This window comes from Spinacia oleracea, chromosome 3 (genome assembly GCF_020520425.1).
Source record: "Spinacia oleracea cultivar Varoflay chromosome 3, BTI_SOV_V1, whole genome shotgun sequence".
NCBI lineage: Eukaryota > Viridiplantae > Streptophyta > Magnoliopsida > Caryophyllales > Amaranthaceae > Spinacia > Spinacia oleracea.
The window spans coordinates 132,345,589-132,373,275 of record NC_079489.1 but is presented as its reverse complement, the minus strand read 5'-3'; the positions used below and the strand labels follow the sequence as shown (position 1 = coordinate 132,373,275).

General features: G+C 35.3%; 1 protein-coding gene across 1 annotated transcript; it reads right to left on the bottom strand.

The window, feature by feature from the left end:
- Positions 1 to 373: 373 nt before the first annotated feature.
- LOC110794598 (probable trehalose-phosphate phosphatase H) lies at positions 374 to 26,307 on the bottom strand. Its single transcript, XM_056839660.1, has 11 exons — positions 25,881 to 26,307; positions 8,319 to 8,527; positions 8,082 to 8,219; positions 7,834 to 8,001; positions 7,663 to 7,719; positions 7,466 to 7,567; positions 7,297 to 7,374; positions 6,809 to 6,878; positions 4,746 to 4,816; positions 4,573 to 4,665; positions 374 to 677 (listed from the first exon to the last, which is right to left on the bottom strand). The coding sequence occupies exons 1-11, from the start codon at positions 26,305 to 26,307 to the stop codon at positions 615 to 617; spliced, it is 1,476 nt and encodes a 491-aa protein (XP_056695638.1). The 3' UTR covers positions 374 to 614.
- Positions 26,308 to 27,687: the final 1,380 nt, after the last annotated feature.

Genomic DNA, 27,687 nt, shown 5'->3' with positions numbered 1-27,687 from the left:
AAGCCTACTTGCACGGAAAGTAGCTTGGGCCACAAGCTAAAGTTTTCTTAAGTCCTACATAATTAGAATTCTAGAATAAATCTAATACTTAATTAGAGTTTTTTTTTTAAAAGGTAAGAAGAATAGTACATTAGGAGCCCCTCCGCTCAAGGGATACTCTTAAGTAATCACTGTCTAATTAGTGTTTGATTATTCCTAAAATACTGTGTGCTTATATTTAAGTAGAATCCTAATGGGTTTAGTTAATCGATTCGTAGTAGGAATAAACTTCTCTATTTCCACCCTAAAAATATGAGGTTCATAATCACATATTTATTAAGCTTTGATAATACATTAAATTCAACATAGTTATCACATATTCTGAGTTCCCGAGTGCATAAAACCTTAGAGAATAGCATAGTTGGTTGAACCTAAAGCGGATCCGAACGTGCTGTGGACTATCTACGGAGGGGCAACATTTGGAGCTCTTTACTTGTTCTTGTTCGGTTCGTGAGCAGCTAGGGAAGGCACGCATCACATATTATGTATACTGAATTATGATAATTGACTATGTGGAAATTTATTTGGATTCCTGGCTTTATGGTTTTTCCGCATGAATTATAATGTTCATAAACTTAAAACCACCTCTTTAATGACTCACGCCTCCATTTCACCAAGCGTTGTAGAAAGCTCATTACCTGCGCGTATAATACAACCGCGATTATTAGTATCAGTACATCAAGAATTCTTATTTATAACTAATGTATAAATATCACATCGGAGTAAACATTAAGTCAAAATACTTAAATGTTAAGCTTATGTATGTAAAAGTTATCTATTTTTAGTGTCATTTTAGTAAAAAAAAATTATCTTCAAATCATAAATAATGTATAAAATTAATTATTTAATCCTTTAAAATGTTTATCTCAACCTTTTTTTGTTATAATATAAAAGTTAATAAAAGTATATTAAAATCTACAAAAATGTAAAACATATAAAAAAAATTGGATAAAAGTTATACTAGTGTACAATAACTTTATTGCACACCTTATGCGCACCGGCTAAGACAGGGGGCTGGTGGGTGCAATGCCTCCCCTCCTCCCCCCCCCCCCCCCCCCCCCCACCCCACCTACCCACCCCCAAAAGTTAAAAACTAAAATTTTGTATATACTCCCTCTTTATTTAATCAAATGATAAATTATTTTTTACCACCTAAAAAATTAAAAATTGTATTTTACCACCTAAAAAAAATATAACTTGTTTTTTACCACCTAAAATATGGAAAAGTATATGAAAATGTTATGTCGGGGGCAACAATAACGGTAATATTTCTCATATGTTTTATTTTTTCACGATTTCATGTACATAACTCTCTTCTCTTCCCCAAGTTCCTTATTTTCCATGAACTTACATAATTTTCACCACCATTAATTCACAAAATTGACAAAATTTAATGAAAGTAAAGAGAAAAATGTGAAAGATTTAAAGAAAATTGCACAGGGAGTGTAACAATTAAAATTGAAGGAAAATTGAATTAGGTAGCCGTGCATAAATGTTTCATCTCCTTTTTTGTTTTCAAGTGGTAAAAAAACAAGTTTTAATTTATTTTTAGGTGGTAAAATACAAGTTTAAATTTTTTAGGTGGTAAAAACAATTTTTAGATTTTTTATAGGTGGTAAAAACAATTTGTCCTTAATTAAAAGATACATTTTGACCGACACGTAGTTTTTGGAGAGTAAATTGATTTTATTAAAATAAAATAAAAGTGGGTCAGGTAGTAGGTGATTCTTTATTGTAGTAAAAACTGATGTGAGTAAGTATGTGGACCAAAAAAAAGTGGGAAATATTAACATAAATGAAAGTGGGGACAATGACATGCCAAATAAAGTACAGCGCGTCTCCTGTGAGACCAGTCACACCATCAACTTGATGGTGTGACGAGCGCGAAACCAATAGCGTACCTCCCCTAAAACTATAAAAAAAAAAAAAGTAACAGATCTAAACTATAAAAGTAACATACCTAAACTAAGAAAGTACCTCATCTAAAATTATAAAAAGAAAAAGTAACATGTCTAAACTAGAGAATTAACATACCTAATCTAAAAAAATACCTCCTCTAAAATTATTAAAAAAAAAAAGTAACATATCTAACTATAGAAGTAACATACCTAAACTAAAAAAAATACCTCATCTAAAATTATTAAAAAAAAAAAAGTAACATGTCTAAACTATAGAAGTAACATACCTAAACTAAGAAGGTATCTCTCCTAAAACTACTCTGTATAAAAAAAATTAACATGTATAAACTATAGAAGTAACATACCTAAACTAAAAAAAGTACTTTCTCTAAAATTATATAAAAAAAAGTAACATGTCTAAACTATAGAAGTAACATACCTAAACTAAGAAGGTATCTCACCTAAAACTACTCCGTATAAAAAAAGTAACATGTATAAACTATAGAAGTAACATACATAAACTAAAAAAAGTACCTCTTCTAAAATTATAAAAAAAAGTAACATGTCTAAACTATAAAAGTAACATACCTAAATTCGCAAGTGTGAATTGGTCTCACCATCAGTTGATGGTGAAGACAGTCTAATATAAGAATTTGGGAAAAAAATATGTGTATATTTTAATTAAATACGGCCGATTTAAAAAAATCTTTTAATTAACTACGGTGGAAATAGTAAAAATAGTATACAAAATCATAAAATTTTCCATGCCCTAGTGACGAAGGGTTGCCGTATTATCCGAGGTTCAATTGCTACCGCAGGTCTTTTCTTGCTGTCCTGCGTTTATTGTTTTCTTTTCCTTTTTCTTGAATTTAAAACTCATCAACTGTGTATCTGTGCTCCGTTGATCAGTGGTATCTGTTGTGAATTCAGTGGGCAAACTTAGTGATCGGTTCCTACCCGTAGCAAAATGGGCTTCTTTATTATAGTTTTTTTGTTTCTACATCTGTAATTCTAAGCTGTTTTAATTTTGTTTTCACCCATGTTTTTATATCTCATTTGTACGTGCTTATATTTAACTCTAAATTTGATTTTACTATTTACAAATATTATAACTATATTTCATATCTAATAAATGATTTATTTAAGTTTTTTTTAAGGATTTTTTTGTCATAAATGACCTTTTAAAGTACAAAAATTGTGACAAAGGATCTTATAAAAAATTTGTTGTGAAATGGGACCTAAAATTTAACTTTTTGTTGTGAATTGGGACCTCTACCAATTTCCGATAGCTGACTCCAATTTTCCGGCGATCGACTCCAATTTTCTGGCGTTGACTCGTTCATATATGTCGGGCACGTGCTTATTAAAAAATGTTTTTTTCTTCTTATTCGTCCAAACCGTCCAAAGTAGAGGGTTACTTTTATTTATTTATTTTGATTTTTAGGGTAGTTAAAGGTGGAACCGAAGGTGACAAATCATTTTTTAATAAGCACGTGCCAAGCACGCACAAGTCAACGCCGGAAAATTGGAGTCAACCACCGGAAATTGGATAAAAGGTCCCAATTCACAACAAAAAATCAATTTTAGGTCTCATCTCACAACAATTTTTTTATAAGGTCCTTTGTCACAATTTTTGGACTTTAAAAAGTCATTTATGACAAAAATTCCTTTATTTAAAGCATTTTTTAAATCAAAAGGTCTTGCATGCACAAGGTGTACAATAAATTTATTGTACACCAACATAACTTTTACGCATTTCTGTCTAACTTTTACCCATTTTTCTCCAACTTTTATATTATTAAAAAAAAGTTGATAGATAAACGTTTAAAGTGTTAAATGATTAGTTTTATACATTATTAGTGATTTTGAAGAAAATATTTTTTATTAAAATGAAAATTTTTATCACTAAAAAGTAGATAACTTTTACATATATAAAGGTAACTTTTAAGCATTTTACGTCAACTTTAACTTTGGTGTACAATATTTATCGTACACCCCATGTAAATAAGAATTTGTGTTTTTAAATTTATCAACTTTTTTAGTGTATCTTAATAAAAATTATTTTATTCAAAATCACGAAGAATGTATAAAATTAATTATTTAAGTTTTTAAAATGTTTATCTATCAACTCTTTTTTATAAAATAAAAGTTACAAAATAATTTGGTAAAAGTTACAAAATTCTGAGTAAAAGGTATCATGGCGTATAATAAATTTCTTGTATACCTTTTGAGTGCAATACATTTTGTTAGTACATATACTCCCTCCGTATTTAAATAGGAGACACACGTATATCATTTCCGGTGTTTAAATAAGGGACAAACTTACTATTTATAATAACTTTTGAACTCCGCCATCTAAATAAATAATAAATCTAATTTATCCTATGATCCACTACCACATTAAACAATTAATTTCATAAACCCCCCACCCCACATCCCTCTAAAATTTAATGGTCCCTACTTATTTATTTGATTAAAATACCCCAACTTTACTTGTTTTATTATTTTATTTCAATCAACTATTTTTCCTAAATATATGTGTTCAGTATATCTCCTATTTAAATAGAGAGGGAATAAAAGATACAAATGAAATTACAAATGAATGATAATTGCACTTTTGAGTAATTAAAATTACCTCGGGTGGTTCCTGTAAATAGTAAGACGCGTTTGTTTCCTTGGCAATCTTGGATACAAGTATGCCACAACCTTGTTCTCTGTATCTCAAAACCTAAAAATAACAAAATTAATTAGTAGCATGTGAAAAGTTGATTTAGGAGTAATTAAGAAACATATATATATATAGGATACCTTAAATGCATCCTCATCCGTACGATCATCACCAATATAAACTGGGAAAACATCTTTGCGATTAGCCAATCCTGTAGCAATTTAATTAACAAGTAAAATTGTAACATGTTAGATGACAAACAAATATCTCATTTCCGACTGCAAAGTGATAAAGGTCGCACCTAGAGACAAAATAATTGCGAATAATCCGTGTCCCAATTATTATTAGATTGTAATTTCTATTTTTCAATATATAATTTACAAAATCAAAGGAAATATATATTTACAATAAGCATTACATAAATTATTAATTTTTTTATGTATTACCTTTTTAATATTTTCATAGTAAAAATATGGTGTTGATAGTAAAAATAATTTGATGAGTTGCGGTCTATGTTGCACCCTTATAGAATTATTAAAAGAGTTGCGACATATTTTATTTGTCGCAACTTGCGACCTTTACACTACAAGAAATTGTTCCATTAACGACGGGAAATCCCGTCGCTAAAGGCCAATAATCGTTGATTAACGACGGGATTTCCTGTCACGAACCCGTCATAAAAGGGGGTCGTCGCTAACCCGTCGTAAAAGACATTTGCGACGTTTGTTCCCGTCTTTGTTTGGTTGTTAGCCCCGTCGTAAAAGCCTTTTGCGACAGGATATTTAACGCGTCGTTATTAGGTTGTCATTTAAAGATACAAATTCTTGTAGTGTTATCATCACACATTCTCAATATGATTATGATAAATAACGAACTAACAAATGTCAGCTTCTTTCTCACCAATCATAAAAAAACCAATTAAAAGAATAATTTTAAAAAATGTGATAGTGAAATTTACAAAAATACGGAGTAATAATGATAAAATATTATTGATGGAAAAATATTGTGTTGTCTTGTGAGGTATGCATGTGTTCGTGGCATACGCCTCTATTTTTAATGCAAACTAAATATCCTAAACTTCGTAGGTTTTCTTAGTCATATAAACTTCTATCTTATATCATATAGTTGATATACTCCCTCTGTCCCAGAATACTCGCACCGGTTCGAGTCGACATGCTTGCCAATGCACAACTTTGACCACCAATATCTTTAACTACATATTATAAAAACTTATGAAATATTAATATTTTTAAAATATATGTTAAGATGAAGCGAACAATATATTATATGCTAACTTTTGTTTTCATATATTAGAAATAAAATAGGGTCAAAGTGAATTATGTGAATAGTGCAAAAAGTCAAACCGATGCGTGTATTCCGGGACGGAGGGAGTAACAACTTTACCACATACGTACGATAATCTTCATCTAGTGTTATCCTCAATACCCTACCGCTATCGGAACGACAATTTTTAAACGTTGCGATGGGAAATTTTAAAAAAATATGTATGCATGTCATGTCGTGTTGTACAAGGAAACCCAAAATACATGTCCTGTCGTTTCAAGGAGTCATTTCAAGGAGTCATGTCGTTTCGTACAAGGAAAAAAAACGTCATATGCATGTCCTGTCTTGTTAAGGAATCTTGTCGTTTCGTACAAGGAAAAAAACGTAATATACTTTGCTTGTCCTGTAGTTTTAAGGAGTCTTGTCGTTTCGTACTAGGAAAACCAATATGCTTCCTATCGTTACAACGAATCTTCCATTTTGTACAGGAAAAACCAAGTTTACGTGTCCTGTCGTTTCAAGGAACAAGAATAAAAAAACAACAATATGAACCTAGCTTGTCTCACGGTACAAGGAAAACCAAACTTTATTTGTCTCATGACATAAGGAGAGTCGAACCCTAAGATGCTCTTGATATCATGATAAAGTATTATTGATGGGAAAAATATTGGGTTGTGTCTAGTACGTGATTTGTGTTCGTGGACATACGTCTCTATTTATAATACAAACCATATATCCTAAGCTTTGTAGACTTTCTAATTCATATAGACTTTTATGTTATATCATATAGCTAATTAAGATATAACACAAATCTACCACATACGATATTTTATCATCTAGAATAACACGAATACAGTAATAAAAACACACGATACAATAATATATTTCCCTTTCTATAATAATTTATCAAACAACTTACCAAGTGATTCCAAAATAAATTCTAATGCCTTTCCCTTGTCCCATTTAATAGCTGGTCGGATTTCAAACACCTGTTATCCAGTCATATGTTAGAGGACATAAAACCATCTCCATTTTGACGAAAAATGATTTAAAATAATAAAAATTTTGTTCTATATTTTCTTTACATAAAAAAGACGTATATTTCTCCGTTTCTGAAAGTTCTTTACACTTTGAAATATGTGTCCAAAATATGAAAAGTTTGACCGTAAATTCTCACTATTATATACATCAAAACGTTACATGTAAGATCTTGTTAGATTGATCTCGGTATTTATTTTCAGAATATCAAGTTTTATAATTTTTCCACATACAAAATTAGATATATTAGTAGTTAAATATTGCATTGGAGTTCGTGCAAATAGTAACTGTACAGAACTTTCTGAAACGGAGGTAGTACGTTATATAAAATGTCCATTCTATCTTTTATTCTTTTACCAATATATTTACCTTGCGACCCTGAGCTAGTTGGAGTTCTGGGTATTCCTCGAGGACTGACCTTACTTCCTGAGCTAATTCATTCCATTTCTGCATTATTTAATTCATCAAAATGCGAGTTCCCCGTATATTTTTGATTAATTATGATAAATAATAAATCATGGATAAAGATTGGATATACATTTTCATCAACAAGACGATAATGCACAGACAAACAAAACTTGTTGTGCTCCACACTAGCTCCGAGTATGTTTTTTGTTTTCTCCGAAAGCGTTTTATAAACCTAAAACATCATTATCCATTTCCGTACGTAAAATGTCAACATTAATGGAAACATTAGTACGTAGAAAGTAACACAAAAGGGGCAACTTAACCGACCTGTTCAATCATAGGGATGAATTCACTAGCTGGTTGAAATACGACTTCTTGACTTTTCTAAAAAGACATACAGTACAACAAAACTACGTTAATACTAAAATATGTACGGAGTATTTTATTAGGAATTAATAGTTGCATATATATATATATATACGAAATAAGAAAACAAACCTTGGGAAATTTGAAGCATTTATTAGCAGGGCTTTTGATGTCCATACCGTGGCTTCCAGCATAATACAGCTTGGGCAATTGGACAAAGTTGTAGACTTTGTCTAGGCTCCTCCCACTCACAATCGCGGTTGGGAAATGTTTAGCCAATCTTCTTACTGTATCTCTCATCTATTTCCATACAAACAAATCAAAATCAAAATCGAACATACATCAATGAACAAACTTGAATGATAATGAGTAAAACATACAGCGTCGGACATAAAAGCACGGTCGGGGTCGTCGACAATTGGAGAAAGAGTGCCATCGTAATCCAAAAACATGACAATTTGTTTTCCCTTAGATGAGTTGATTATGTGCTTGAACATGTCCAGAGCGGATGGCATTTCCTAAAACATTGATCAACTCTTTTTATTAGTATTATTTTTAACTAATTAACACAATTTTGAGAAAATGAATTGTTTCCGTACGTAATATATGATACTTACTAGTGACAAGGCAGAAGGAGTGAGAGACGTGGTGGATTTGACGTGGGTAGGGGACGAAGCCCGCATGGAATCGACCCACGATCCGCCATTTATGTCGAGGTTTTGATGGAGATGTTTCTCATACATTGGTATGTTAATGTATTTTCCAGGAACAGGGGGGAGTTTTTGAGATAATATTGTCGAAGTTGAGTTTTTGGGTTCGGAAATTGCTGCATTGTTTGGGGTGATTTATAGGCTCCAAGAACAATTAACAGTAACACTGATTGAGTTACGCAATTTTGATGGTGCAGGCGTGTGCACGTAACTCTAGGTGCACCGGGATCAAAACGACCAACATTAAACATAAAACACGCGTTTTCATTAAATTCCCAGAAAATAGAACAGTGCCCTTGAACAAAAGAACAATTCCCCTGAACAAAGGAATATTTAAGGTTCTGTTCTTTTCAGCTATTTTTATCGCGTTTTTATTTGATTAGCTGTTATTTTTGCAATATATATTATTTTGGGTTTTATGTTTTGAATTCAAACTATGAAGAGGAGAGAGAAAATGTGAACTACGTTTTCTTAAATTGGTTTTAGAGAGAGAAAGTAATAAAATTTTCCAAAAATTCGTTGATTTTTCTGCTTCAACATCAAATTAAATTGATTCTTCTTCTTCAAATCTGAATTCTACAGCTGATAATCAGATTTTGGGAGGTAATTTTTCAATTTTATAATAATAAATGGTATGTTTTGATGATTTTGATTTTGTAATAATTGTGTTTTTGATGATTTTTACTATTTTGATGATTTCTTAATAATCGTGTTTTGATGAATTTGATGATTTTAATGAATCAAATTATGTAATAACACGCTGATTTCATTGAAATCGTTGATTTTGAAGTTTTTGATTATGTAGTTAGGATTTTTTTCCCAGAAAAGAACAGTTTTACGCATTAAAAGAACATATGCTCGTATTAAAAGAACAGTTTCATTATGCTCATATTAAAAGAACAGTTTCATTATAGTAGAAAAATAGACCACTTGCGTTTCATAATTTGTTCTTTTATTTTATTGCATGTGTTCTTCTTTTTAATTATTTGCAATTTCATTTGCGTTTCATAACTTGTTCTTTTTATTTTATTGTGTTATTTTTCTTGTTACTTTTTATTTATCCTTTGTTCTTTTGATTGCGTTCTTTTTCTTGTTTTTATACATGTTAACCTATTATTTTTTCAGATATTATGAATAATGTGATTGATAATTCATAATAGAATGATGAAAATGATGATTCCGAATCATATGTTATTGTGGGACAAAGTACTTGACTTGTTCTTTTAGTCTCTATATATGTCCTTTTAGTCTTTTCATTTGTTTTTTTATAATACTTTGTTAAAAGAACAAAATAAAAACACGTGCACGGTTCTCATTATCCACTCTTTAACAATTTTTCATTTCTCCTTCTCTTTTCTTCAATTCTTTGATTCTCCTTCCTATTTGTTCATTTTCTATTTTTCAGCAACTATATATATATAATAATTGCATGTACTTATGAGTCATAACCATTAGTCATTTTAGAAATACATTTTAGAGAGAGAAAGAGGAGAGGATTTATATTTTCTCAACATAAGAGAGATTTTTTGAGAGAGAAAGAGTGAGATGGTGAGTGAAAGAGTAAAAAAAACCATTTTCTCCTTATTCTCTCTCTAAAATTCCTTTTGAATGTTTCTCGTTTGTTGAAAATGAGTGAATTAAGAAAAATACTAGTTCAATTTGGTTAGTTTTCGACGCAAGAGAATCTCTGGAGAGCGTGATATTTTCCGAGGATTGAGATTAGTTTTTGAAGATTTATTAAAAGATATTGATGCTCCTGATAAAAGTTGATCAAGTGATTAAGGTACATTTCCTTGATCTTTCCTCTAATGTTCTTTTCAAATTGTTATGTTCTTTTTACAAATTTACTTTTACTGTGTCATCAACATAGTTTGTTCTTTTAAATCAACATAGTTTGTTCTTTTATATCAGCGTACATAGATTGTTAAAAAAATAACATATAATGGTTTGAAAAGAATAAATTGAAGGAAATAATGCCCTTGGTCCAAGTATGCATTCTATGTTAAGTCTAATAAATGCGGTTCAGTATTAATTAACAAGTTAATAATTCAGTGAGATCAAGTGAGCTGAATGCCTAGCTAGAGGCCGCTTCAGTTCAAGTGGAATTAATGATATTAATCCACAGCTTACTCTTGACTGAACCCGTAGGGTCACACAAATAGTACGTAAACGGATCAAGTATTTAATGGCATTAAATACTCCATCTATGGATATTCGGAATCGACGGATCTTGGTTTCAGTGGGAGCTGAGATCGTCACAGGCAAGAAATGAATACTCCGGAAACGATGATATTGCCGGAAACGGAAATATGGATCGTATCGGAAATATTAATATTATCCAAGTCGTAGATGTTGCCGGAAACGGAAACATGGTACGTATCGGAAAATATTATCGAAAATGGAAATATTGCCGGAATCGGAAATATTGCCGGAAACGGAAATATTGTCTGAATCGGAAATATTATCGGAATCGGAAAATAATTCCGGAAACGGAAATATTAAATATTTGTTCGAAACGGAAATTAATTCCGGAATCGGAAATGTTAAATATTGTTCGTATCGGAAATTTATTCCGGAATCGGAAAATTAATCGGAAGCGCGTCGTACGAATTAGCATCGGACGAGCTTGCTAGACGAAGGCCCAGCACGAAGCCAGGCCCACGTCCAGCAAGGGAAACGCGCGCCACAACACGCCAGCCCAAGGCTGCGCCAGGCCCACCGCAAGGCAGGCCCAGCGCGCGCCCAAGGCTGCGGCAGTCGTGGGCTGCGATGCTCGGGCTGTGCGCGCGCGCGCATGGCGCCCCTCGTGGGCTGCTGTGCGTGCGTGGGTGTTTGTGTTCACATACGAAACCTAAAACGTACAGGATTCGTTTAATGATTAAATTCCTAATTCTATTTGATAAATTAATAAAATAAGAGTTTTATTGTGATTCTAATTTAATTAATTCGTATCCTAATTCGATTCCAATTCTCTTTCCATACCCCTATAAATATGTGGCATGGGTTCACAATTTATAACAAGTTTTCAAGTATTCAAAAGTGAGTTTTTGAGAGAAAAATTCAGATACATTCCTTGCTCAAAAGTGCCGAAATCTTTAGTACCTTAAGGGCGATTCTAGTTGGTCAATCTTAAGGCGGATCCGGACGTACTGTGGACTATCTACGGAGGGACGACACTTGGAGTCCTAAAGACTTGTTCTTGTTCGGTTCGGGCGCAGCTAGGGAAGGCACGCAACAAAGAGTATGCATCTAAACTATGCTAAATGATTATGTGTAAATAATATGTTTTCCTGGCTAAATGGTTTTTCCGCATGATTTATGAATTGTCATATGTATCATAACCTAACAGTGGTATCACGAGCCTCTTATTATTTTCATAATCTAAATTGCATGAACATGGTTAAATATTACAAATTTGCAAGAATTAAAAGGGGTGATTAATTTTCGTAATTGTTAATTAATTGCAAATTGCGTTTATTTAATTATACGTACGCAGTTTTTCGGCAGTTTCTTCGTTACTCATCCAAATCGAGTGATTTTTGTGTCAATTCCGCATGTAAAAGGCATTCTAAAATTTTGACAAAAATAGTACTTTTCTGCCGAACCCAGAATTCTCAAATTCGAAGCCTAACTATGACTTTTCGAAGGTTTTAGTTTTTCGAATGCAAAATTTCGTAAATTTAAGATGTTAAATTAAATATTTGCGATTCTTGTTGATAAATCTTGAATTTTTGATTGACCTACTGTATATGTTTAACAAGTTTGAATGCCTAGCCTTGTTAATTATGCAATCTAATTTGTAATTATGATTAATTTGTTGAAAATTAGAATAATTTAGAATTAATTTGATTTTCATAATTAATTATAATTTAATTAGAAACCTATGATTAAAAACCACCATAAAAATTGTAAATTTATGATAAATTTTAAATTTTTATGACCTAGGCTTGAATCCATGATAATCGGAAATCAATTGAATAATAAATTTTCGATTTTTTCGCCCTAAAATTATGAAATTAATATTATTTAATAATTTGTCATTAATTTTAAATATAAATTTTAAATTTTTATGCGATTCGTTCACATAACTTGCACGCACAAAGCAATGGACGCTTCGTGTTACCCTTAAGGGGTGTTGTATAGTGCGGGCATGCGACGACGAGCAAGGGAGCTCGTCGCCCGTGCGGCACGAATGCAATGAGCAGGGGCATGGTGCACGAGCACAAGGCAGCAACCCTGCCTTGTGTCGTGGGCCACGAGCTATGGATGAATGGGCATGGGCGAAGGCAAGGCATGGCAGTCGCGTGTGGGCAGCAAGCGAGCTGCGCCACAACGCGCACTGCCTCGCGCAAGCGCGCGCAGCCTCGCGCGCAGCGAGCGCAAGCTCGCGTGCCACGAGCGCTGCGCCCAGCGTTGATCGCGCGCAATTGCTCGCGCACAGCGAGCGATGGCTCGCGTGCATCAAGCGCTGGAGCGCGCGCAGCAAGCGCTGGCGAGCGCGCACGGCGAGCGATGGCTCGCGTGCATCGAGCGCTGGCGCGCGCGCAGCGAGCACCAACTTGTGCGATGGCTTGCGATGGGAAGATGCAGCAGCTATGCGACGAGCGCATGGGCTGCGCGCACATGGCCAGCGATGGCTGTGTGCGTGTGGCCCATGGGCGTGCGATGCGTAGGGTGTTTGCATTACGATTAGATCGTTTTGAATGTTTAATTTGAAATTTTCAGTTTATGTAATTTTAATTAATTTTAAAATTAATAATTTAAATTATTTTCTTGGATTTTAATTTTGAATATTGTAATTATAATAAATTTTATTTATTCTAATTATTTTACTAAAATTAAAATCATGAATTAATTTAAATACGACTGAAATCAAATTAAAAATTTTGGATTCAATTATAAATTTATATGGGCTTTAAATTTTAATTAAATTTGTATGTTTCCGGTTAGACTTGAAATACATTTTTATGTTTAAAATTAGTAAAGCATATGAATTTATTGGTTTAAGTGGGAGCGCTTTTTAGTCATAAACTCTTGATTAGGTCTACGAATCCTTAAGGTTAAAACAACTTGATTAGAATTAATAAGGAATGAATAATTGGTAGATTATTGGTGCCCTTGATTAATTGCTGCAAATGTTTACGTGATGCATAATGTGTTTTACTAACCAGCTATGTGGGCCATTCATGATAATGAATGGGTGAATGGTATATATTGTATATGTACTGTTTTGCAGGTTATGAAGTGACTAGTATGGCCCAAATAGGATAGAAAATATGGTCTGCGTACCATTAATTTGAATGTAATTGGTCTAAAGTACCAAAGTTGTTTTTTAATTCAAATATGGTCTGCGTACCATCAAATAGTTGTAATTAGTTTTAATTATAGCTTATCCTATTTGAAGAAAATGGTGCCTCCCACGGAGATTTTCAAGACGGACTTTGAAGTCAAAGCTTCAAGATGAAGTCGGGTCATACTAGATCACATTTATCTTGTGCATGCTTTAAGTTATTTATTGCTTTAAATATGTCTTAATTATGCATGAGATTGTGGCTTGATTATGTTGCATGATTAAGGATTTTAGTTCACTTAAAATCTAACCAACATAGTAAGAGCCTTAAGTTCCAAACTTAAAAATTGAGTTAAAAGGTGCCATGCCAAAATATACACTTGCTTGGATATCCTTTACATCAATCTAGTAATAGTTTTCGCTCAGCGAGGTGTTACTTATTGGTCCTAAAGGGGCAAGGTACACAAATAATTGTGAGTACATGTTAGTTTTGGTGAAACTCAACGATATAACTAAGGAGTCCTTTTATGTCGTGGCAAAATCGATAGGTTTACCTAATAAGTTCTTAGACGTACCTATCAACCAAGAATAGTTTCTAGACTATTAGCAAAAGGCTTTTGCTTACCTAAGATGTTTTAGGATTAAGTCGACAAACTGTGCTTAGTTCTTCAATGATTTTAGGATCTTGGAATCATTTTATTCACACCTGCCGGAACAATAAATTCGAATAAAATGCTAATAACTTGTTTGAATTGCATGATTGCTTTAATTTTCAAGTTATTATTCATGATAAATGTTTAGACTTTGCATGCTTCAATGTATGTTTTAATTATTGTTTATAATTAAAAATCTTGCACTGCGGTAAATCCTTTTAGAAAGGTAACAGTAAATTTCCTCGATTGGTAATGAATCCAAGAACGATTCACGGAAATGAGAGAAAATGAGCAATTTAAATGTACGTTTCTTTTAGCGACTTTTATGGTTGTTTTCGAACATCAAAGTCGAATGGCAAACCAATTGGTGCTTGTGAATTCAAAATACACTGTAGTTTTGAGATCATAAAGCATTGAGTTTAATACGCTCAGCTTTACCAATGGTTAACAACCTAATATCTTTGTCCATTTAATTCTCGAATGAGTCTAGTTCCTAGACAGTCGAATAGATCGATACTTAGAGAACTTTAGAAGCTTCTGTAAGATCATCTAGTTGGAACAAAATATTCAACATAAATTAAAATGGTAAAGAACCTTGTTGGTGACATTGGACATGTCTAACAAAGTATAAAAGTCAACACTAAAGAATTCAATTCTTAAGACTATAAGAAAGGGTACAAGAAATAGGAAAACAAAGGAACAAATGAAAGGAATTTACGATTCCTGTTCTACCTATAAGTTTATGTTTAAAGAGAAGTGACCTAGCAATCAAACTTCCTTGGTATCATATACCGCTTGAGGTTCTTACTTCGGTAATAACTCAAACAATGGAAGCTAGGATACACTAATGACCTACAAGTGGGAAATGAAGCATGGCAATGCTACATTAGTTGTAGGGTCATCTAGTTTGTTTTAAGTCCTTTCAAAGGCTGGAACTTAATGGCTATTTTGTTCCATAATCAACATACCTAAATTTCTGTTTTCAAACACAGAAAGACTCACATTCAAGAAAAACAAAAACCAATGTTTGTTTGTTTATTTGAATGAAATGGTCAATTACAGGTTGAGTCAATATGCTTGATTAAAACAAACAACTCTTTAAAGAACTTTACTAGGTTCAAATCAAACCCTTGATTTGAGTTCCCTTAATCTTTGGCATTGTTTCTTAGACCATATCAACAAGTTAACATTCATAAGCTCTATTTTGATGGACTTTTTGAAAGTTGGTTGATTTCTAGATCAACTTAAGACAAGCTAGTCTTACTTGTTGAAAGTAACAAAGAATATGAACTATTGTTAGAACGCCTAGACGATAGAGTTCAAAGATAAAGAAAGATTTTATGACTTTATTATGGATTTGAGTGAATATAGGTTTATTTACTCAAATGTGATATAAGTTTAATCTATTTGGCTAGTTCAAAGATTCAGAAGTATAAAATCCACTTGGCAAGAAATCATAAAGATCTAGGTTACTTGAGACCAAATATGACCATCAATGATTGTGTGTTGTAATTTCACAATCTAGGTCCATAAGATATGGCATATCGTAGTTGGAATAATCGAAGTCAATTAGTACTTGATTCGATCAATGATGAATCATAAAGACTTTTCCTATAATTTCTAAAACAAAATGCTCAACTACCACCAAACTAAACCAAATTCGTCAAAGCTATTGAAAAGTAATTTCAGGATATCTTTTCAATTATATATATCTAAAGAGTTGCTAAACTCAGTGGGAGCTTAGTGTTTGTTATTCAACAAACTAAGGCCCAAGTCTAGATATATGTTTCATTGTGATTTATTCAAATGAAACACAAGGGTATTGTTTCTACCACGAATTTTTGAGAACATAATGTTTGTTTGCTCGAAATAATGTCCTTTTGGAGATTCGTTTCCAAAATGACAAGTGGGAGAAAATAGACCTTGAAAGTCTTCGAGGCGAACAACAAACATAGACGGACATTCCGGAGGCTTTTCGAAGTTCTTTAGAAAATCCGAACACGTATTCTTTAAGGACTTTAGAAGTGGCTTTTAATGAATAGACATCTCTTAGAAGACTTTAATTACAAGTGCTTCAAGGAGAACAGAATATTCAAAGGACTTTCAAGTGGCTATTGATATTCTATTGTTTGATGTTCTATACCCAAGTAGGCATAGAATTCAAGTCACTGAAACTATGAGATTCTTCTATTAGATAGTAGAGAAACATAGAGTTCTGGTCAATGAAACTATGATATTCTTCTATTAGATAGTGAAGAAACCTACAACTTGCAGTCAAACTATTATCATGTAAATTAATGAGTTTGTGACCTGTAAGAAAGCTATGACGAAACCCAAATTCCCTAAAATGGTTAGAGGCCATATATAGACTCAAATGTTTAATGGTTAGAGGCCATAAAACATACTCAATGTTTTGATGACAAAATTAAAATTTTGTTGATTTGCAAGAATAGTTTCACACCTATTGGTTGCAAGTTTGTTTCAAGGATAAAAACCATCAAACATGAAATTGTGTTCACACACAAAGCTAGATTAGTTGCTAAAGGTTACAAGCAAATTCATGACATGGATTGTGTTGAAACCTCATGCATAATCGTAATGCTCAAGTCTATATTCAAGCAATGATTGCATATTGGTACATATAGCAATTGGATGACAAAACGTATTCCTCAATCAAATGTTGGAATAAACTATGTACATGGTATGTCATAGGATTTGTGGATCCAAATAAATGCTTGAAAAGGAAAGCTAGGTTATAAAATCTAAGTACAGATTTAAGCAAGCAATTGGGAATTGGAACTGTATTTTAAGTGAAGCTAATAAGCATTTTAGTTTCATAAAATTTACATGATTCTTATAGATATATAAGAAGTTTAGTGGGAGTACATAAAACTTAATTGGTCCTATGTGTATCACACACATATCTCTCTATTGTGAAATAACATTCAAATGCTAAATACTTAGATTTGAGATTATTCATCAATGACGGACCAAGGCGAAACTTGGTTCATACTGGGTACTAAGATCTATTTACAAAGATCTTATAATATTGTTTTGGATTAAGTAATGACATTTACTAAATCAAACACGAAAGACTCCATTGGAGATATTCGACCCATATGAATAAATCTAAGTAAAAGAATGTTTGAACTATGTATAAGCATTTACTAAGTTAAAACATTAAAGGATCTAAGTGAGATTCTTAACCTATATTATATGTCAAAGAATTTAGCTGAATTTAGTATCTACTGAAACTAGATAAGCTAAAGTTACATGAATAGAATTCAATTGGGAATTATTCTGCAAAAGAATTTATCATGTATGATATAATATGAGGATCGCCAAAAACGTATCGTATGACTTTAGCCATGACGAAAATATACCAATCTCTATTGATCTAAGTAAAGATCAACTAGATTGAGATCAAGAATACTTATGGTACTTGAAAAGGTACATAGGAATAGTTCTCGATTCAAGGAAATAAAGATATGCTAAATATTGATGCTACACGCATAAACACTGGCAAAGGATCAAGCAAGACCCTTTGGAGTTAACCATTGATAAGGACGAGCTATAGAGCATCGTGTTTTGAAAATGGCAACATGGGTTGGAGACCATGAGTTGTTGCGTGGGAAATTAAAATAATAATTTCTATGTTCTAAGATATAGTTGGAGAATCTTCCACATATCTATGAACTGCCTGGATAGGTAAATCCAAACAAAGCATCACTAGCAACCTATACAGTTGAAGTAAAAGTAATTATTGCCTAAGAAGCAATAAAACAGGGTTGTTTAAAGTTCTTCACTGAACTTGGGTAGATCACCTATCTGCTGGCTTGATGGTTCTTCATTGAAAAATGCGTAGAACCACTCTTGAAGCAAGAAAAACGTCTGCTAACTTGATGGTTCTTCATTGCAAAATGAGTAAAACCACCATCGAAGTAAGAAAGACTAGATCACATAATAAACAAACTCGAAAAGATCTTATCATCATATCTCGAAGAACATTCGATGAAAAGGATATTAAGATTGGCAAAGCATGATAACTAAACCTATGCAACAAGTGAGAAGCAACACTCACGTTGTAGCACTGGAAATAAAGCATAGCTTTGAATTCCATGAAATGTTTTAAAGATGGGTTAGAGGCCCATGGTTGTAAAACATTGGGGTTGAACATTTATCATATATGAAATGTATTTTCATATTCCATTTAATCTTGGTTTAGTATTAAATGATGAGTCCCTTCAAATTTGACGAAATATTCAAGATAGACTGTCAGGACCAGTCCTGTGACTAAGAAATGTCTATCAAGTGAACTTGAATGTCAAAGGTTGAAAAAGGTCCCTGGTCGGAGTTTTCTATAAAATTGGACGCATAGAAAACGTTAGACGATTAGAATGCAAGATGACTAGTAGTTCTGTTTCTTGAACTATGTGGACATGGCAATGTCATAATCATTTGCATAGATACTTACTTTGGGAAGACTAGTATCGGACAAGACCTATGAAACTTTACTGTAAGAGATGAAAATCTGTCATAAGTAAATTTCATTAAAATTATTAGACACTAAATCCTCAATACCTGAGTGATTTGAGATTACTTGTTTGAGAACTGGTTACTTTGACGTTGACCAACCGTCGCACCGTAAAAGGAGGCTATAAAGGCAACGCTCAGGTAATCACCTATCAAACGAAGTCTAATCTCAAGATCGCAAGATTGGGATTGTCCTCCCATAAATCGGGATGAGATGCTTAAAAGTTGTACAAGGCCACTCGAAGAGCTAGAAACTGTGAAATGCATGGCCGTGCTCGGATAAATCATAGGCTATGATTATCTGTTTATTTGATCAGTTGAACTCTGAAACCGAGGAACACCTCTGGACATAATAAGGATGACAACTCTTACCTTATGTTCAAGAGCAAGCATCGAGCGGCAAAGGAATTAGGAAATGCACACTTGTCCCTAAGACAAGTGGGAGACTGAAGGAAATAATGCCCTTGGTCCAAGTATGCATTCTATGTTAAGTCTAATAAATGCGGTTCAGTATTAATTAACAAGTTAATAATTCAGTGAGATCAAGTGAGCTGAATGCCTAGCTAGAGGCCGCTTCAGTTCAAGTGGAATTAATGATATTAATCCACAGCTTACTCTTGACTGAACCCGTAGGGTCACACAAATAGTACGTAAACGGATCAAGTATTTAATGGCATTAAATACTCCATCTATGGATATTCGGAATCGACGGATCTTGGTTTCAGTGGGAGCTGAGATCGTCACAGGCAAGAAATGAATACTCCGGAAACGATGATATTGCCGGAAACGGAAATATGGATCGTATCGGAAATATTAATATTATCCAAGTCGTAGATGTTGCCGGAAACGGAAACATGGTACGTATCGAAAAATATTATCGGAAATGGAAATATTGCCGGAATCGGAAATATTGCCGGAAACGGAAATATTGTCTGAATCGGAAATATTATCGGAATCGGAAAATAATTCCGGAAACGAAAATATTAAATATTTGTTCGAAACGGAAATGTTAAATATTGTTCGTATCGGAAATAAATTCCGGAATCGGAAAATTAATCGGAAGCGCGTCGTACGAATTAGCATCGGACGAGCTTGCTAGACGAAGGCCCAGCACGAAGCCAGGCCCACGTCCAGCAAAGGAAACGCGCGCCACAACACGCCAGCCCAAGGCTGCGCCAGGCCCACCGCAAGGCAGGCCCAGCGCGCGCCCAAGGCTGCGGCAGTCGTGGGCTGCGATGCTCGGGCTGTGCGCGCGCGCGCATGGCGCCCCTCGTGGGCTGCTGTGCGTGCGTGGGTGTTTGTGTTCACATACGAAACCTAAAACGTACAGGATTCGTTTAATGATTAAATTCCTAATTCTATTTGATAAATTAATTAAATAAGAGTTTTATTGTGATTCTAATTTAATTAATTCGTATCCTAATTCGATTCCAATTCTCTTTCCATACCCCTATAAATATGTGGCCTGGGTTCACAATTTATAACAAGTTTTCAAGTATTCAAAAGTGAGTTTTTGAGAGAAAAATTCAGACACATTCCTTGCTCAAAAGTGCCGAAATCTTTAGTACCTTAAGGGCGATTCTAGCTGGTCAATCTTAAGGCGGATCCGGACGTACTGTGGACTATCTACGGAGGGACGACACTTGGAGTCCTAAAGACTTGTTCTTGTTCGGTTCGGGCGCAGCTAGGGAAGGCACGCAACAAAGAGTATGCATCTAAACTATGCTAAATGATTATGTGTAAATAATATGTTTTCCTGGCTAAATGGTTTTTCCGCATGATTTATGAATTGTCATATGTATCATAACCTAACATAAATAACACTTAAAAAAGTACATAGTCTGATTCATGGTAAAAGAACAAAAATACATTTTAAAAAAATATAGATTTAGTTTTAAGTGCATCAAAAAATCTTTGTTTAGTTTTTTTAATTAGAACATAAAATCGTTTGAATAGAACAAATAACACTTAATAAAAGAACATAGATCTGATGCGTGGGATAAGAACAAAAATACATTTAAATAGTAGATCTAGTTTTAAGTGCATCAAAATATCGTTGTTTTCGTCTTTTTAATTAGAGCACTAAGTGGTTTGAAAAGAACAAATACACCTAATAAAAGAACATACATTTGTTGTTCTTTTCGTCCCTTTCATTCTGTTCTTTTGTTTGATAAGGAAAAAGAAAATGTTGTTCATTTTTATTTTAATTTTGAGTATTTGTTATTTTCTTTTGATTTTGTTCTTTGTATTTTATAAAAAAGTTGTTGTTCTTTTTTTTTTTTTTATAATTATTTTGTGTTCTTTTTAACTTTTTTTTAACTTTTTTAACTTTTTTTTTACTGTTTTTTAATATTTAATAATATTATGGATAATATGTTTTTTTTTGTTTTTCTGTTGTATTTTTCACATGATGTTCTTTTTGAAAAATAGTTGTTCTTTTTTATAGTTTATCAGGAGAGAGAATATGTTATTTTCATTTTTGTACCGTTTCTTTAGTTTTTTAACCTTAGTGTTCTTTTCAGGTTTTGGTTAATGTTCTTTTCGTTTACTCTATTATGTTCTTTCTGTTTAGTTTCTTATGTTCTTTTTCGCTTTTTTTTTGTTTTTAGTGTTTTCTTTTAATGTTTTTGCGTTTTGGTGCAGGTGCACGTGGATCTACGTGCAGGCCCCTACACCATCCGCGCGTTGATCGAGTTAAGGATATAATTTTCGGATTGGCAAAGGAAAAAAAGGTGGGCCCAGTTCCAAAAATCCTGAAGGGTCCACGTGGTCCCAAACTCGGCCAGAGCACAGAAGAGCTCCGCCGTTTTCGCCGTCATAGGAACAGCCGTGGGACAGCTGTAGCCTTGAGGGTTTGGACAAATGTCAAATATTCTATAACTTCTTGGTTCCCCACGTGCCATCCATGCTTGCTCATTTTACTCATTTACTCTATCTCCTCTTCCTCTCCCTTCCGCAGCTCGCACCAGCACCACCAGCACCACCAGTCCACCACATTGATCCCTATTATTGGACTCCATGACCGCATCCCAACCCTTCAAAAGCTCTCTAGGTTAAAGTGTCTGAAGGCAATAAATGAACGTAACTTTGTATGTGCATTAAGGCGACTTATTTATAGTGTTTGTGTAGTAAATGGAGCTAGGCTTTTATTACCAATGGGCCGTGGGCCGCTTTAAGAGGTTTAGAGCCTTGATTTAGGGAGCTGAGGTATGTTGTATTGCCAAGTGTGTTTTTGGAAAACATATCCAATTGAGAGAAAATTGGCCACCTAAACAAGATGCTTCCAGACCCGTTTCATTTTAAGATAATGAATAGGTTTTTAGATCCAGTTGGTAAAGCTTAAAGTCAAGATCGTTTTCTCTACTTTCTCTTAATTTAATTTTGAATTCATGACACGTATGGCCGACTGTGAGGGGGTCGAAAAATACGACGGGGCGCCTCTTAGGAAGGTGTACGACCCACACGACTTTTCCTCTCTGGATGTGGCAAACATATTAAGTAAATAGGGACTAATTGTGGGCTTTAGCCTCTTTCTACTAGACTTTAGGAGTCGCCATTCAGTTTTAGAAAACTGACAAAACTCGGTTGTCGTGATATGTTTGGAGTACAAAGATATGTGATTCACAACGACCATAGGTTCCCTTGTGATCCTTGGTGTGGAGATCCCTCAACGTACATCCAGCACAACAGAGATTGAGAATTCGGGGGACGTATACTAATACGGGGAGTGCCCAGCATTAGCCCACGCGGCGTGGTCCTTATTAGTTCAATTGTGACGATGATGGGAAATGCGTTAGGCTAATTACTACTCTTGATTGATTTTAATGCACATATATTTACTAAACAGATGTCAAAACGCTGATTTAGATTGATTAAAAGGGCTTAACAATAAACCGGTTTGTCCAAGAGTTATCTGATTTAGGCGTGAGCATTATAACAAATTAAAGTTAGCAGATTTATATGGTGGGGAAAGCAATAAAAATATATATTCACGTTACAACAAAGCGTAGGCTTTACTGCGGTTCTCAGGAACACCTACCACATGACTTTGCTAGCTTTCCGTTTTGCTTTAGAACTTTCCGATGACTGACTAACTATGGGACATGATTCTTCCAGAGTTTTGAGTATTTTAGGCTTAAGGACTATGTTTAGGTTTCAGCATCACTTCGACAATATTCAGCGATCAGGCGATTGTGCGGGCAGGGTCTGCTTAACAGTGTGTTAAATACGACAGATGCACGAATACGGGACAGAGAAAAGCTTTGGTCAATACTCAAGCTTAAGGGTTTAGGGTTGGAATTGTGTGTTATTTTCCGATTTTCAAAGGCCCTATTCATAGTAAAATAGGCCAGAATAAGATGAAGTTCGGAATGAGAATTTTCCAACTGAGATATGTTGAGCGCTAGAAAATTCCAGCGCTTGGATCAGGAGCGTTGGTTATTTCTAGCTCTTGCATTTTGTGCGCCAGATCTGTTCTGGTGACAACTGGATCAATTTTATCTTTTGCGTGATTGTGTAAGGAGCAAATTGCAGCGCTGGAATAAAGCAGAATTTATGGTTTGAGCGCTAGAATAAAGTGACGCTCAGGCTGCCAGCGCTGGAATTTTCCAATGCTGGTGTTTTACTTTACTTTTCTAGTCTTATCGATTTTTTACCGAATCTTACTCACGTTTTCTATCCTTTAGGAACACGAGTTGGACTGCAACTCTTAGTTCTTACCTAATGATGAATCGTAAGGCGGTTCAAACACTTAGATATTTTATCTTACATGGTTTCTTTTCTGGGCAGCGTTCAAGCATAGCAGTTACTATAAATAGTAGTTTCTAAATATGGAAATATGGTTTAAGGGATTATCAGTCAATCATGGATCGTTCTTCGTATACTTAGGAAATCTTAATCAAGTGGTGTTTGGTTTCATCAGAACACACCGTGTTGAGCCTAGGGACAAATATAGGCGCCTACATTTAGCCCCCACTTTGATTGAGTTTGAGCAAGACAACTGATAAAGTATTGGTAGACGGAATGCGTCTGGGACCTAGCTTGGTTAAAACTAAGTCTGAATGAGGGTCTAGAGAGCCCCCGAGTGATAACATTTGACTGAAGGGTCATCATTGGAAATGTCAATAGTTCCCTCACGAGTCATTGAGAATTTACTGACCTGAACGGTCTTCTCACAGAGTCATTGAAGACGTTCAACTTGGCAGAATAGAGCTTTTCGAAAACGGACACTTAACTTTGACTTTTTGAGAACAGAATATGGGATAATGACAATTTTTAGCAAGGAATGAATAAACCTTAAACAGGAACCGTAATATGGAACACAAAACTTTGACATTTTTTAGCAAGGAATGAATAAACCTTAAACGGGAACCGGCATACGGAACACAAGACTTTGACATTTTTTTAGCAAGGAATGAATAAACCTTAAACGGGAACCGGGATACGGAACACAAGACTTTGACATTTTTTAGCAAGGAATGAATAAACCTTAAAACGGGAACGGGGATACGAAACACATTACTTTGATATTTTTCAGCAAGGAATGAATAAACCTTAAAACGGGAACCGGGATACGAAACACAAAACTTTGACATTTTTTAGCAAGGAATGAATAAACCTTAAAACGGGAACCAGAATACGGAACAAAAAAGTTTGAGATTTTTTAGCAAGGAATGAATAAACCTTAAAACGGGAACCGAGATGCGGAAGATAAAACTTGGACATTTTTAGCAAGGAATGAATAGACCCTAAAATGGGAACCGGGATACGGAACACAAAACTTTGACATTTTTTAGCAAGGAATGAATAAACCTTAAAATGGGAACCGGAATACGGAACACAAAACTTTGACATTTTTTTATCAAGGAATGAATAAACCTTAAAATTGTAACCGGAATACGGAAAACAAAACTTTTCAGAATATCTTATTTTTCAAAATACGAATTTTTTTCTTTTGAAAACAAGTTTTATTATGTTTTGAGTAAAACAACCGTACCTAGATGGGTTACAATGATTCCGGACGCAGTTTCCTGACATTGGGCCACTCAATATAAAATTTTGAAATACTGTTACTTTTCCGCGGGAAACAAAACGGAAAAAGTATAGGCGGTTATTTGATAAGAAATGGGCTGAATGGCCCAACATTTTGTCGGAGGGGAATAAACGTGCGTTGGAATTTTCCAGAGCTCGGCTTTGAGCGCTGAAATTTTCTAGCGCTTGACTTTGAGCGCTGGAAATTTCCAGCACATGTCCTCTTTAAATGCGAGTAGTTCAGAGGCATTTCGCCATTTTCCAACCGTTGCTGCTCGTGATTTTCTCCACTTCTCTACTCGAAATTCATCGTTTCGGCTTGTTTTTGCACGATTATTTCACCAAAATTGCTCCCAAGTCGATCTAAATCGCATATATGTATGTAATTTCGAGTTTAATTGCCTTTTGGCTTAGCTTTGGGTAGAAATTCGTATGATTTTTCATGCCCAAATTGAATTGGGGTTCTTGATGTTTGCCCCAATTTCTTGCATTTGTTTGCTTGTATGTGATGTTTATAACATGTATAAGTGCTTAAGCATGTTAATTTTTGGAAGTATGTTGATTTTGGGTGATTTTGTGCTTGTTCAAAATTAGCCCCCAAGGGTGCCTACGAATTGACATTGGAATCCAATGAAGGTGTTTTTCGACGCTTTGCTTGCAATTACACAGCCTATGAGTGATAGAAAATGCATCATTTTGATGTTTGATTTAGTCCGTGGTTGATTTCGTATGCATGAACCTTTGTCACTAATTGCGAACTTAGTAACATGTTACTTTAGAGAACGAAATGTTGGATGCCACTAGTTTGTCGTATTTGGGATTTTAGGATGTAACTATTTTGGCATTATTGGTTTTGAGATATGATCGCCATATGCCTTTTCGTATTTTGCGAAATGTAGTATGTCGGACGTCATGCATCCATGGGTTGCTTCTTCTCGTCCGATGAGGCGAGAGGGTACCTACCGCGGCGCTCTCGGAGGATGAGAGATGCCTCTTCGTCTCCTCCTTTGGAGTCTAGAGGGGTTCCGACCCTGAGGATGGGCCTCTTTGGTTGGCCCCCATAGAGAATGATGGGATTGACTTGCACCACGACTTGGAGCATCACGTGGTGTCCCGATTTCATGACGGTAAGGCTGGGGCAGATACAGCTTGTCGACCTTACAGCGGGTCGGTCTTCGTCGAGCGCCTGGGGAAGCTGGACGGTCGGACTCGTGCAGCGGTGGAGACGTGTCCTTTGTACCCGAGGGTATGCATCTTTAGGGAGGTCGTAGGCCCTAACGTGTCTAGGCGGTTCGTACGCCTGCTTCTGGAGTGGTGGTGGGATACCACCAACACTTTTCACTTCCCTTGGGGGGAGATGACCATCACCCCTAAGGACTACACTACTCATACGGGTCTGTCCTTGACGGGTAGATCGGTTTACATTGCTAGGGAGAAAGTCATGCCGTCGCAGAGGACGGTTAGGGAGTGCATTCGGGATGACTTGGCCGTAGAGGTGGCCAAGTACAAAGGGAAGGGGATGCCTTACTCCTTGTTGGTGGACTTTTTGGCGGAGGGCCACCCTTCTGGTGCTTCTGGGAGGATGTATGCTCGCGTGTTATACTTGTTGTTCTTGAGTTCGACGATCTTGTCGAACCGTTCTAAGAGGGTGGACCCTTAGCTGATTCCGTTGGTCAGCGACTTGTCTGAGTTAGGTTCTGACTGCTGGGGCGGGGTAGCCTTTGCAAACCTGATTAGCCATATGGGTGTGGCCGTGCGGGTCTTGGACGGTCCAGATAGGCCCATGAGGCCCATTTCTCTATGTGCCGTGCCGCGACTCCTTGAGGTATGCGTTTGATATTATCGTTTAGGAAGGCTAAACAAGTCGTGTGCTTTACTTATCACTTTACTGTTTTCTTGCAGCTGTGGGCTTTTGAGTGCCTACCGTTCTTTGCCCCGAGGTCCGGCAGAGTGGCGGGGGGTTTCCCTCCGGCTTTGTGGTAGGGTACGACTGGGAAGTTGAAGAGACGCCCTGCTATAAAGAACTTTGGGGACATGATTGCAGCTGGGCGCCCTGACTTGGTAAGTATTCTCAGTTTTCCCTTACTTACTTTTATCTCGTTTTATGCGAGTTACTTGACCTGTCATTTTTTGGTTTTGGAAACAGGTGGGTTGGTCCTGCTGGGCCGGACTAAAGGAGACTGATGAGTTGACGGAGGCCCGACTCCAGTCTAGGTGTCTGATCCTGTACCAGGGTCCTAGGAGTCCTGCATGGTTCTTGGGGGAGCGGGTACTCCGGCAGACTTCGGAGCTTATCCGGGTGGCCCGATCGTCGTCTTCTAGCATGCTGCGCCCCACGGGTATCCTTGTTAGCCGTCGAGCGGTGTTGCGGCGGAAGGAAATATGTCCTTCACCCAAGGTGCATTAAGTCTAATACCAAGGTTCAGATTAATTGCGAACAATTAATTCAGTGAGATCAAGTGATCGGAACAGCTAGCTGGAGCAATGCTTCCGATAAGTGAGTTCTAAGGAATATTAAGCTCACAACTTATTCTTGACTGAACCTACAAGGTCACACCAATGACACGTAACAAATCACCGGATTAAATGAATCGGAAATTCATTTAATAGCTTTTCGGGAATTAGTTTTGGAAAACGTATTATACGATACGACCTTGCATCGGTATCGTATATCATATCGCGAATATTCGTATGCTGAGCGAAACGAATAAATCGTATCGTACGACGGTGATTCATCGTAAACGATAAATAATATCCGGAACGATATTAA